Source organism: Hordeum vulgare, chromosome 4H (genome assembly GCF_904849725.1).
Source record: "Hordeum vulgare subsp. vulgare chromosome 4H, MorexV3_pseudomolecules_assembly, whole genome shotgun sequence".
NCBI classification, from domain to species: Eukaryota; Viridiplantae; Streptophyta; class Magnoliopsida; order Poales; family Poaceae; genus Hordeum; species Hordeum vulgare.
In genome coordinates, this window is record NC_058521.1 from 586,039,000 (window position 1) to 586,053,386 (window position 14,387).

The 14,387-nt window shown below is 44.5% G+C and overlaps 1 protein-coding gene across 1 annotated transcript; it reads left to right on the forward strand.

The window, feature by feature from the left end:
* The first annotated feature begins 8,977 nt into the window (after positions 1-8,977).
* On the forward strand, positions 8,978-12,754 carry LOC123449757 (butanoate--CoA ligase AAE1-like). The gene is made up of 2 exons (XM_045127078.1): positions 8,978-9,580; positions 11,090-12,754. The coding sequence occupies exons 1-2, from the start codon at positions 9,107-9,109 to the stop codon at positions 12,557-12,559; spliced, it is 1,944 nt and encodes a 647-aa protein (XP_044983013.1). The 5' UTR covers positions 8,978-9,106; the 3' UTR covers positions 12,560-12,754.
* Positions 12,755-14,387: the final 1,633 nt, after the last annotated feature.

The following is a 14,387-nucleotide window of genomic DNA, read 5'->3' on the forward strand; positions in this document are numbered from 1 at the left end:
GTTGAATATTTATCAAATACAAGTTGAACATTTTTCTGAATACACGTTGAACATTTTGCCAAATGCGGATTGAATAGTTTTAGAATACACGGTGAAGATTTTAATTAATACATATTCAATATATTTTTTCATAAATAGCATTAACATTTGTTTAAGACGTGTAAACCTTTGTCCGGTGCTAGAACATTTTTACAAAATCTCGCAAATAATTTTTCAATAGTACAAGTATATTGTTTTAATTTAATCCAACATTGCATAAATATTCTTTTGAAGATATGGGAAAGAAGTTTTGGAAACATGTGAATATTCTTTATGCGATGAACATCTTTTTAAATGTTATGAACACTATTTACATACCTCGTAAACAATTTTCTACATTTTTACGAGAGATTATTAAAATTGTAAAGAATATTTTTGAACATAAGCAAATTTCTTAGATTTCATGAACAATAGGTCACATTCACAATTCAATAATAGTAGATGTTACAAATTACCACCACGAGGAACAAACAAGCATGTGACACATGAAAATGAATAAAAAATACTCCTATTGCATGTATAAGAAACTAAAATTTGCAAAATGGACTTGTAATTACATAAACTAACCCATGCTATGCAATTAAAACAATTGTATATTGAGCACGAGTTCAAAAGCATCCATGTTTAAAACAAACATCAACTTGCTAGAACCGCAACTTACGAGCGTAGTCCTCATGTTTGAAGGAGTCAAACACAACTTCAAGCTATGAAGAACATGAGTAACATCAACTCCAGTTGTAGCATCATGTTCCTCCTCTTGAGAGGATACTACATTCTTATGTGCAAGTTCTCTAGCATTTTGTACAACTATGATTGCAACCTTACCAGGACGTTGATTAAAATGAACACGAGAAAATGATGGACGCACACCCGCGACCATGGTTTATCCAAAAAAGTAAAATTTAGAAAGTTGTAGGTTAACAAAAAAAATTGGAAATGAATATATTGGGTTTTGTAAGTCAGTATAACCCTTAGATGTGTATTGGTCCCTTTTATCTTTAAATCCAAGGACTAAGTGAGGTTCATTCTCTTGAAAGCACAAATAGAGTTCATCACCAACACAAAGACCATGGTTAGAATAAATTTGGTCCAATCTCCATTAGCAAACATACTTATATATATTCTTTTACGTAACCAACATTGCATGTGTTTCCTTCTACAGACTTCATTATAATCATGGAACTACCCAGAGTATGAACTCTATCACACACACGAGATGGAATGACCTAAAATAATTAAATTTTGTACGCTCATAAAGTGAACAAAGGTTCGCGCAAACCAAGTTGTAACCAATTTATTAAGTTGACATATAACTTACCAATATATTATGGTTACTCATGTTCCATTCTTCTTAATCTTCACTCAGAAGAAAGAATTCCTCCAACCTTTTTGCTTAACAATATCACATTGATTGAAGGGCAAATTACACGCGTCCAGCTCATGCCTCTTTGCATGATAAATATGGACTTCACAGTCCTAGCAACAACCATAACATACAAACATCTCCAATTAATAACAAATTTATACAAAATTAATGGAATTATATTAGTTTGTGGTTCTAGTAGTTACACGAGAGTACACCATTAACAAATCACCTCCCTTTCTATATTCATGGGCTTGCATTTGCTTGCATCACTAGCCATAAGATTATGTGAGATATGAAAGAAGAAAGCAAACACAGACTACATGCTTTATTCAGGTGCATGGGTATAGAAAACTGGGATAGTAATCAAAACACTAATTAAAGAAACATGTTGACCATTTTCTAATAAATAATGAACAATTAGCTAATACAAGTTGAACATCTTTCTAAGTACATGCTGAATTTTTTTTAAATACATGGTGAACATTTTTATTATCACATATTGAACATTTCTCATAAATATCATTAACGTTTTTAAAGCGTGCGAACCTTTGTCTAGTGCGAGAACTTTTTTACAAAATGTTAGAAAAATATTTAGTTACAAACATTTTTTCAAATTAAGTCAAACATTATATACACATTCTTTTTAAAATATCACAAACATTTTCGTGAAACTTGTGCATATTTTTGTATGGGATGAACATTTCTTTGAATGATATGAACACTTTTTACACACTTCGTTAACATTTTTTTTTACATTTTTGTAAGAAGTTCTTAAAAATTTCATGAATATTTTTTAACCTAAGAACATTTCTTAGATTTCATGATCAATAAGTAAAATTCACAATTCTATAGTAATATAAGTTAAAAAAATTCAACCATGAAGAACATATAAGCATGTGACACTAACAAAAAATAAAAAATATTCCAATTACATGTATAAGAAACTGAGATTTGTAAAATAGTTTTAGTGCAAAAATTAACCTATGCTATGCAATAGAAACAAAAGTAAATCGAGTCATGAGTTCAAAAGCTTCCTTGTTTAAAACCAACATCTTCTTGCTATAACCACAACTTAGAAGCATATTCATGACGTTCGAAGGAGTCAATCACAACTTGAAGCAGCCAAGAACATGAGTAATATCTACTCCAGTTGTAGTAGCATGTTCCTCCTCTTGAGAGGGTACAGTAGTCATAGGTGCAAGTTCTCTACCAGTTTGGACAACTACAACTAAGAATGGCCCACTATCTCGACTAAAATGCGCACGAGACGTACACTCTCGACCATGGTTTATCATTAAAAAAATTAGGCTAAATGTCTTGTATTGATCCCTTTTAGATTTAAATCCTAGGACTAAGTGAGGCTCATTCTCTTGAAAGCCGAAAAATAGTTCATCACCAACATAGAGAGTGCGACCAGTAATAAATGTGGCCCACTCTCCATTAGCAAACATACACTTATATATTCCTTTACCCAAACCAACATTATATTTGTTTCCTTCTACATGTATATCTTTTCAATAGTAATATTATATATTTTTAATTTAGTCCAACATTGTATAAATATTCTTTTGAAAATATGACAAACATATTTTTGAAACATGTGAATATTTTTGATGTGATGAACATTTTTGGAATGATATGAACACTATTTACATACCTCGTGAACAATTCTTTACATTTTGATGAGCAATTCTTAAAATTGTAAATAATATTTTTTAACCAAAGAGATTTTCTTAGGTTTCATGAACAATAAATTACATTCAACATTGAATAATAATGGAAGTTACAAATTTCAACCACGAGGATCAAATTAGCATGTGCCACGTGACAATGAAAATATATATTCAAATTACATGTATAAGAAACTAAAATTTACAAATGGACTAGTAATTACATAAACTAACCCATTGTATGCAATTAAAACAAATGTAAGTCGAGCACGAGTTCAAAAGCATCCATGTTTAAAGCCAACATCAACTAGCTAGAACCGCAACTTACGAGCATAGTCTGCAGGTTTGAAGGAGTCAAACACAAATTGAAGCTATGAAGAACATGAGTAACATGAACTCTAGTTGTAGCATCATGTTTCTCCTCTTGAGAAGGTACAAGATTCTTATGTGCAAGTTGGCTAGCATTTTGGACAACTACAACTTCAACCTTACCTAGACGTTGATTAAAATGAACACGAGAAAACGATGGACGCGCACTTTTGACCATCATTTATCCTAATGTTTTTAGAAAGATGTAAGTTAAGGGACAACAACAAAATTGGAAATGAATATATTGCGTTTTCCAAGTAAATATAACCCTTAGATGTGTATCGATCCCTTCTATCTTTAAATCCAAGGACTAAGTGAGTTTCATTCTCTTGACATCAGAAATAGAGTTCATCACCAACACAAAGACCATGGCTAGTAATAAATTTGGTCGAATCTCCATTAGCGAACATACTTATATATTTATATTACTTTATGCAAACCAACATTGTATGTGTTTCCTGGCCGCGCAAGGAGGCCGCCTGGGTGGGTCCCACGCCCTCTGGTGCCCTCCTTTCACCTATGTTTACTCCTCCGAGAGGAAACCCTTCGGGGATATCCAAAATCCCAAATTTCTCCATCGTTCTGCCGCCGCAGCGCTTCCGAGATCGGGAGCGTCAGGAGACCTCTTCCCGGCACCCTGCCGGAGGGATGATTGACCTCCGGGAGCTTCTCCACTGTCATGGACGCTTCTCGAACGTGCCGTGAGTAGTCCTCCTTGGACCATGAGTCCATGACCAGTAGCTATGTGATGTCTTATCTCCAATCTTGTGCTTCCATGATTAGCCCTTGTGAGCTGCCCTACATGATCAAGTCATCTATGTAATTCTGTTGCTATTGCTATGCTCGGTTTGTTGGGATCCGATGGATTATGAGATTATGTTCAGATTGTTATGAATTATATATTCGATTATCCTTTTATATTATGTTCTTTAGTGATTCATGCATGTTCTGCGTTGCTCTTTATTGCTTTGGCCGAGTAGTAGATTGTAACTCCAAGAGGGAGCGTTATGCATGATTGTGGGTTCATGCCCCCTGATGTCTAGCTTGAGTGACAGAAACTTGAGAATAGGGGATGTGTTGTTGCCACCAGGGAGAAAACAACGGTGCTTATGACCATGGTTGCAAGGATTGTTTACCTTACGCATAGTTCGTTAATGCAGTTGTCCGTTCCTTTGAGTTTACACTTTGGGTGGGGCTCGCAACTTAATACTAGCGAGATGTTCTAGATAGATATCTCAAGGTGGATGATTAGTAAGTAGATGCTGATGAATAAGTGGTCTACTTGTCTTGGCGTACTGCCCATTACTATTGAGCCTCTAACTTTCAAGTAGCATAATTAGCATTGTAGTGCGTTAATCATTCTGTCAATTAACCAGCTATAATTTGTTTACCCAAGCATAGTTGTTTATCGTCTTTTGATAGAGAGACATCACTAGTGAACATCATGGTACTCCGGTCCATATCACCACCATTGCTTACACCTCCATCATTTACTTCTTTCATTTACTTTTCCGTTGTAATCACTATTACTATTTCCGCTTGTGATTTGATCCTTTGAAAACTACAAGGTCGGAGAGATTGACAACCTCTCTGTACTCGTTGGGACCAAAGGTATTTATGTGTGTGCAGGTCCACGTCTCCTGCTAGCGCCAGGGCAAGGGATACCTACTTGTTGATCCTAGGAGCCCTCCTGGTTCGATAACCTTACAGCCTCCGTGTAAGGGACAACTTGTTGTTGACTGCTACTGCAACAAAATACCTTCCAACGGCGCCAGAAACACGTGCTGACGGGAGACTATTCTTGTCTTGATACTCCTCAGCAACGGCACCAGGAATCCTTCTGCTACGGCTACGCCTTTAGGGACTTCCTAGGCAAATATGCAAAGGATTTTCCCCATGGCCTTGGAGCCTTGTGTTGGTGTTCCCTCGAAGCGGGAAGGGTGATGTACCACAGTGGCGGCAAGTCAATTTTGAGAACCAAGGTATCGATCCAGTGAAGGAATATCACAAGTACCTGCACAAACACAAAGAGCTTGCTCCCAACACTATGAAGGGGTTGTAAATCCCTTATAGATTGTTTGCCAAGTGAGAACTGAAAACAACAAAGTAACAAAGCAAAGTAAAAGCGAAAGTGGAAATGATAGGTGTGAATAGACCCAGGGGCCGTAGTGTTCACTATTGGCTTCTCTCATGAAAGCAAGTAGACGGTGGGTGAACAAATTACTGTCGAGCAATTGATAGAACCGCGCAAAGTCGTGACATCATCTATGGCAATGATTATATCTATAGGCATCACGTCCAAAACAAGTAGACCGATACTTTCTACATCTACAACTATTACTCCACACATCGACCGCTATCCAGCATGCATCTAGTGTATTAAGTCCAAAAGAACAGAGTAACGCCTTAAGCAAGATGACATGATGTAGATGGACAATCTCATATCTACGATAAAAGCCCATCTTGTTACCCTTGATGGCAACAACACGATGCATGCCTTGCTGCCCCTTCTGTCACTGGGAAAGGTCACCACACGGTATGAACCCAAAACCAAGCACTTCTCCCATTGCAAGAATCATAGATCTAGTTGGCCAAACAAAACCCAAGACTCGGAGAGACTTACAAAGATATCAAATCATGCATATAAGAAATCAGCAAAGACTCAAATATATAACATAGATAATATGATCACAAATCCACACTTCATCGGATCTCGACAAACACACCGCCAAAGAGGATTACATCGGATAGATCTCCATGAAGATCATGGAGAACTTTGTATTGAAGATCCAAGAGAGAGAAGAAGCCATCTAGCTACTAACTGCGGACCCGTAGGTCTGAAGTGAACTACTCATGAGTCATTGGAGGGGCGATGATGTTGATGTAGAAGCCCTCCAACTCCAAAGTCCCCTCCGGCAGGGCACCGAGAAGGGTCTCCAAATGAGATCTCGCGGAAACGGAAGCTTGCGGCGGCGGAAAAGTGTTTCGTGGATTCCCTATTTTTTCCTGTATTTTAGGGAATATATAGGCGAAGGAGCTAGGTTAGGGGGGCGCCAGGGAGGCCACAAGCCTGGTAGCTGCCGACCCCCTGGTGGCGGCTACAGGGCTTGTGGGCCCCCTGTAGCTCTCCTGCCTTGGCCCTCAAGCCCCCTGATCTTCTTCCGTTCGGAAAAAAAATATTTCAGGGATTTTATTCCGTTTGGACTCAGTTCCAAAATCAGATCTGAAAAGAGCCAAAAACACAGAAAAAAAAGGAACTGACACTTGACACTGAATTAATAAGTTAGTTCCAAAAAAGATATAAAAGGTACATAAAACATCCAAAGATGACAAGATAACAACATGAAACCATCAAAAATTATAGATACGTTTGAGACGTATCACTGACTACATCTCAACCTTCCACTTGGGTAACCAACGAGGAGCGAGAAGTATATACATCATCTCGTCATCGGTCCATAGCTAGTAGCTAGATGGCTTCTTCTCTCTCTTTGATCTTCAATACCATGTCCTTCATGATCTTTATGGAGATCTATCTGGTGTAATGCTCTTTTGCGGTGTGTTTGTCGAGATCCGATGAATTGTGAGTTTATGTTCAGATTATCCATGAATATTATTTTAGTTTTTTCTGAATTTTTATATGCATCATTTGATATCTTTGCACGTCTCTTCGAGTTATTGGTTTGGTTTGGCCAACTAGATTGGTAATTTTTACAATGGGATAAGTGCGTAGTTTTGGGTTCAATCTTGCTGTATCCCCACCCAGTGACATAGTATGGGTAGCGAGGCACGTATTGTATTGTTGCCATCAAGGATAAAAATATGGGGTTGTCATCATATTGCTTGAGTTTATCCCTTTATATCATGTCATCTTACTTAATGCGTTACTCTGTTCATCATGAACTTAATACTCTAGATGCAGGCAGGAGTCGGTCGATGTGTGGAGTAATAGTAGTAGATGCAGAATCGTTTCGGTCTACATGACATGAACGTGGTGCCTATATGCATAATCATTGCCTTGGATATCTTCATAATTATTCGTTTTTCTATCAATTGCTCGACAGTAATTTGTTCTCCCACAATATTATTTTTCTTTATGAGAGAAGCCTCTAGTGAAACCTATGACCCGTGGGTTTATTTTCCATATTATATTTTCATATCTATAAACCAAAAATACCAAAAATATATTCCTGCAATTTATTTACTTTTGTTTCCGCAATATTTTATATCTATCTCTATCAGATCTCATCCTTGCAAATAACTCTGAAGGGATTGACAACCCCTTTATATATAGCGTTGGGTGCAAGTGATTGATTATTTGTGTTGGTCGAAACCGTTGGCCGCCGCCCCGTCGTCGGGAAACCTCTCGGCCATGGCGCTTCCCTCGAGATTTTGGGCGAGAAGAGATGGACGATGCTGGCGCGGTGTGCGTAGGCGAAGAGATGACGAGTGTGCGGCGAGCGGCGATGAAGGCCGACTTTTATAGCGGCAAGAGGGCGAGAGCGGTGTAGACGCGTGGCGGCCGAAAAGGGCGGGAACGCGCGGCGGTGGCTCGCCATCAATGCGCTACCAACGTTCATCAATGGAAGGCTGACCAGCGACAACATTGCATTGCGCGGGAGCCGAGGCGAGGCAATGAGGACGACGAAGCACAACGCTCACTTGGTGGGCCCACAAGGGTATCTGGCGCGGTTTGTTTTCGCGCTAATTTTCTTTTCTCTGGCGCCCCCGTTCGCCCCCCCCCCCCCCCCCAACGCGTTGGGTTTGCCGGCGCCAATTTCGGTTCAAACCGTCGAAATTTAGGTTTTTGGGGCGCGACTGGGGACTCTGAGACACGTAAGGTACCTGGTTGCGTGGTTCTAACAATCAAGGGCTGGGTTCTCTTACTTTTGAAGTTAACAGACCAATTCTGTCAAAGTGCTGTAGGTCGAATTTTATTAGAAAGAAAAAGAAGCAGTACAACAAAAGTTAGTAGTCTAGGCAAACTAGAATTAAGATCTTACGGATACAAGAAACCCAAACAACAGATCAATTCTAATAAACTTTCGGTATATCGGTTTTCTCTAGATTGGCATAAATATATGATTCCGTCTTAATCATTGGTTTTTGCCGCTTGGCTTGAAGCCAGAGCTCCTTCCGTCTCAGTTTACAAGTCCGACACATATACCTAGTTGTCAATTTGACCAACTTAACGAGAGTTATATATAATAAAAAATATATCATTAGAAATTTTAGATGTTCTATTTTCTAACGATATGATTTTTATGTTAAATAATATATTTTATATAAGTTAAATTGACGATCTAGGTACACGTGCATGCCTTCTAAACTTTGACCGAAGAAGTGGTATATTTTTTTTATCTAATGAAAAAGAGATTCCACTTGGGTGATGCCACCGTGCGTTTGTTGAAGTTCCTTGTTTTAATCATGCAACGCTATCACCAATACAAAATGCACACAACACATGGACTTGACTAAATTATTCCACCTGTTGCCTCTATCCGCATTGCTTGCATTAACCGTAGCTAGCCCGGATCAAGGACCTGCTCTGGAGATCCCATTTCTCCAAGACATCGCATGTGACATAAGCTGGTTACCTGAGGTTTATATATACGCCGGTGTTCCCGTGATCCCTCTCGCTCTCACTCACTCACAGGAACCCATGACCGCTGCTACCCATGTGCTCTGCGGACTACTCCGCCGCAACCACCACCGCAGCATCAGCGGCATCGGGTCCGTGCAGCTGATCCGCCAACATTATTCTACTCCCAACTCGCGTTACTACAATCCAAGCCCCGATCTTGCCGGCGTGCGCGCGTCTACCTTAGCATCCCGGCCATGCAGCCCGTTCGCTTGTCGTCCAACTGGCGTCCAATCTCCGTCATTATTCTCCAGCTTGGCCGGCGAGGAGGAGGCGGAGGTGCTGGACATGGAGCGCTGCACGGTGCGGTGCGCGGCCAACTACACCCCGCTGACGCCGCTCAGCTTCATCGAGCGCGCCGCGGCCGTCTACGGCAGCCGCCCCGCGGTGGTGTACGCGGCGAGGCGGCCAACTACGTGGAGGGAGGTCCGGGAGCGCTGCGTGCGCCTGGCCGCCGCGCTCGCCACCCGGTTCGGCGTCGCGCGCGGCGATGTGGTGAGTGCCTCTGCTCTGCTTTCTCCTTGCTTGCTTTGTCCGTCAGGGAGTCGTGGTATATTATATACACCTAAGAGCATCTCTAGCATTGTATCACTCGGTCCCAAAATAACTGTCTTAACTTTGTACTAACTCTAGTATAAAATTGTACTAAGCTTAAGACACTTATTTTGAAACGGAGCAAGTATATTACATGTCCATTCACATCTAGTTTTACATCAGAACTTCTATATACATATATACAGGAATCATGACCGATGGGTTTTCATTAAAAAGAAAAAGAAATCATGATTATAATTAAGTTTGGACAACGCATTCATATTATCCAGGCGTGGATATTGTCGAAGTCGATTTAAAGAATGTGTATGTTTGAACGATCATATATATACAAGTTGTTCGACGTTTGTTTTGATTCATGTTGTGACAAAGAATATAGACATTCATATGGACAAGCTATTAGAGATCCTCTAATAATCTGCATAAATTATCTAAAATTATTTTTTAAAAGCAACTTTAATGGGGCGGTCCATTTCGTTCGCCGTTGTCTGTTTGGGTCGGCGTGGACACAAAAATCGGCCCAACGCGCCGACCCAAAAACCTGGTGACCCATTCCCGATTCAATTTTGGGCCGGATTTGCGTCGGCGTGGACACGAGACGGATGTGCGCGCGCCTACTCTTCTCCCCGGGCCCGCCGGTCGGTGGCATCCACCGCCATTTCCCCATTCCCTACCCAAAAATCCCTCCCGCCCACGCGCGCTCCCGCCCCACGTCCGCCATGGACGACGACCTCGACCTCGACGCCGCCGCCGGCCTCGCCTCGTCCGACAAAGGCAAGCCTCGCGCCTCCCGGAAGGCCGCCGCGCCGAAGCCGAAGAAGGTGCTGACACGCGAACAACAGGCATAGGAGTCGGCCAAAAGGAAGGACCGGAGGCACATGACGGGCGCGAGGGATGAATCCATCGCGACGGCCACCGCGCAGAAGCAGGTCACCAATGCCCGCGCCGTGGCGGCAATGAGGGAGGCGCTCTGCATGTTAGGGTTAAATCCTAGTCAGCACGGCCTCGTCAACGCCATCGCTCTGAAATGGATCGACGCGTTGGACGCACTAACGACCCAAATCTACAACAGAATGGACGCCGAACGGACAGCCGATCCAAACGGACAAAATACGGACAAATTCGCCGTCCGTTTGGATCGGTACTCTAAGGAGTAGAACTTGAAAGTTACTCTGTGTAGGCTTAATTATTTCTCAGTACGAACTGCCTGTTTGCATGTGGGTCGCAACAGTGACGGAGCATTGCATCTTGCTGAATCGATACTGCTTCACTGGTGAGCAACAGCGGCATCGCTCACATGGTAGCGAAATCATGCAACGACAACAGTCGTGCAAATAGTGGCCGTTGATATCCTTGTCCTGTACTCCAGCAGCTGATGGACCCAGTCCATGCGTATTCAAATAGTTGAATTTCCAACCATTGCCGCGTGCTAATCGTGTCATCCATGTGCAGGTGGCTGTTCTCAGCCCGAACGTGCCGGCGATGTACGAGCTGCACTTCGCCGTGCCTATGGCCGGCGCCGTCCTTTGCACGCTGAACACGCGGCACGACGCGGCCATGGTGTCCACACTGCTGAAGCACTCCGACGCCAAGGTGTTACTCGTCGAGTCGAGCCTCCTCAACGTCGCGAGAGATGCGTTGGAGCATCTCGCCGACACAAGGTCCGCCACCACCACCATTCCGGTCCTTGTAATCATCTCTGACGACACCGACTCCATCAACCCTCACATCTGCGAAAACGAGTATGAGGCTCTCATCAAGAGTGCTCCTTCACATTTCGACATTCGTTGGCCGGTGAACGAGTTGGACCCCATCACCCTTAACTACACATCCGGCACGACGTCCCGGCCCAAGGGTGTAATCTACAACCACCGGGGCGTGTACCTCAACACCATGGCCACGGTCCTCGCCTATGACATCAACCTAATGCCAACATACCTATGGACCGTGCCCATGTTCCACGGCAACGGCTGGAGCATGACATGGGCGGTCGCCATGCAAGGTGGCACTAACATTTGTCTACGACCCTTCACGGCAAGGATCATCTTCGACAACATCGCGCGGCATGGGGTGACACACATGGGCGGTGCACCTACAGTGCTCAACATGATCGTTAACATGCCCGCCGCGGATCGAAGGCCACCGTCGGCTAAGACGGTCGTGCGTGTCATGACGGGCGGCGCGCCGCCACCGCCCCGCGTCTTGGCCGGAATGGAAGAGCTTGGTTTTATGGTATATCATATATACGGCCTCACCGAGACGCATGGTCCAGCCACTGTGTGCACATGGATGCCGGAGTGGGACGCGCTGCCGGTCGAGGAGCGTGCGCGACTCAAGGCACGACAGGGGTTCCATCACGTAGCGATGCAGGATGCCGATGTCAAGGACCCGACCACCATGGAGAGTGTGCCGCACGATGGCAAGACAATGGGCGAGGTGATGTTCCGTGGCAACACTGTCATGAGTGGGTACTACAAGGACGTTGATGCAACCAAAGAGTCCATGGCGGGAGGGTGGTTGCGCACAGGAGACCTTGCAGTCCGGCACCCAGATGGGTACATCCAAGTCAAAGATAGGGCCAAGGACATCATCATATCAGGCGGAGAGAACATCAGCTCGATCGAGGTGGAGTCCATAATCTTTGGCCACCCGACGGTCCTCGAGGCGGCGGTCGTGGCGAGGCCCGACGACCACTGGGGGGAGACGCCATGTGCCTTCGTCAAGTTGAAGGATGGCGCCACTACCACGGAAACAGAGATCATAGACTTCTGCCGGGAGAAGTTGCCACACTACATGGTGCCCAAGACAGTGGTATTCGAGGATTTGCCCAAAGCTTCCACCGGGAAGACACAAAAGTTCGTTCTTCGGGAGAAAGCCCAAGCGATGGGAAGCTTCACGAAAGCCGAAAACAGCAAACTGTAACATTTGTTTGTGCGGATGGAATATTGTTGTATATTCTTTTTGGATATATTGTTGTGTCGTCATGTAATATATGCCACCTTGGCTAGGAAATTTGTTCATGATTGTTTCTAGACCGCTTGACGTTTCTACTCTTTGTAAAGGCCTAGCACATAAATATTTTTCAGAAATCATAAATTCTGAACATTTGGATTTAAAGCATGGCCACCTGAACGTTTTTCATATCAATTTTAGTTCGTGTAAGGTTGGCAAACATGAGAATTTTCTGACAAAAAACAAACTGAGACAAAGTTATCATCTTTAGTACGTCGAAGGACTCGCTTGTTGGTCCTTCCGCCTAGTTCTTGACCATTGTTTGTGAACACCAAGGGACAAGGGCAATCTAGAGGATGCTCACAGAAATTCAACACGCCGACCCAAACGGACGGTGATTTTGTCCGCTTTTTGTTCGTTTGGGTCGGTCAGACGGACATGAACGTCCGCTTCCGCAAATGGATAGGCCCGTGCACCCAACGCTAGCCGAACTCATTTTTGCCGGCATGCGAAAATAAATAAATAATGCATAACTAAACATTAAAAGTCGGCCACGAAGTCCGGTGATAATCCACGCGTCCGCATTACATTAATTAAACATAAAAAACCCTAAAACTACGAAGGCAGCCCTACACGTCGTCGTCATCGTCATCGGGACCGGTCAGGTCGACCAGCGTAGGCGCAGGGCCGGCCTAGGGGAACGCCGAGTTCCAGAGCGCAGCTGCCTGCGCCTCCGTCGTGTGCCCCGTCGGCGCGGGCTGTGCTGGTGGCGGTGGCAGGGCAGCAGCACGGGCACGCTCCTCCTCCTCCGCCTCTCGTCGCTCCTCCTCCGCCTCCTTCTTCACCTACATGAGCCACAGGCCTTCGGCGCGCTCCACCAGCAGGTGCTGCGACCTCCAATGCTCGAGGTAGGCTTGCTCCTGTTGCGGTGTCGCGCCCAGCCAGATGGGCGGCGCCGTGACGAACTCTTGGACGACGCCGGTCCACTGGTAGACCTCCTGCGGCTCCGTGGGCTCGGGCTTCGACGGAGGTGGCATGATGCAGTCGCCGGCGGCCGACAGCGTGATGCCCTTCGCGAGCTGCTGCTGGTACGCCGCCTCCTGGTCGGCCCTACGCCGCGCTTGCTCCTTGTTGTCACGGAGGACAACTGTGAGCGACGCCTGGTAGCCAGCCTCAGCCTCCTGGTCCTCGTCGCTGACGACAGGCGGGGGCGGCGGAGAGCCTCCTGGCTGCACTTCGCGCACGCCACGACGGTGCTACGCCTCGTGCTCCACCGCGAACCACACCTCCCAGTTAGGGGAGTCGGCCGCTGATACGTCTCAAACGTATCTACAATTTTTGATGGTTTCATGTTGTTATCTTGTCATCTTTGGATGTTTTATGTACCTTTTATATCTTTTTTGAGACTAACTTATTAATTCAGTGCCAAGTGCCAGTTCCTGTTTTTTCTGTGTTTTTGGCTCTTTTCAGAACTGATTCTGGAACGGAGTCCAAACGGAATAAAATCCCCAAAATAAATTTTTCCCGAACGGAAGAAGATCAGGGGGCTTGAGGGCCAAGCCAGGAGAGCTACAGGGGGCCCACAAGCCCTGTTGCCGCCACCAGGGGGCGGGGGCTAGCAGGCTTGTGGCCTCCCTGGGGCCCCCTGACCTAGCTCCTTCGCCTATATATTCCCTAAAATACAGAAAAAAAAATCAGGGAATCCACGAAAACACTTTTCCGCCGCGGCAAGTTCCGTTTCCGCGAGATCTCATCTGGAGACCCTTCTCGGTGCCCTGTCGGAGGGGACTTTGGAGTT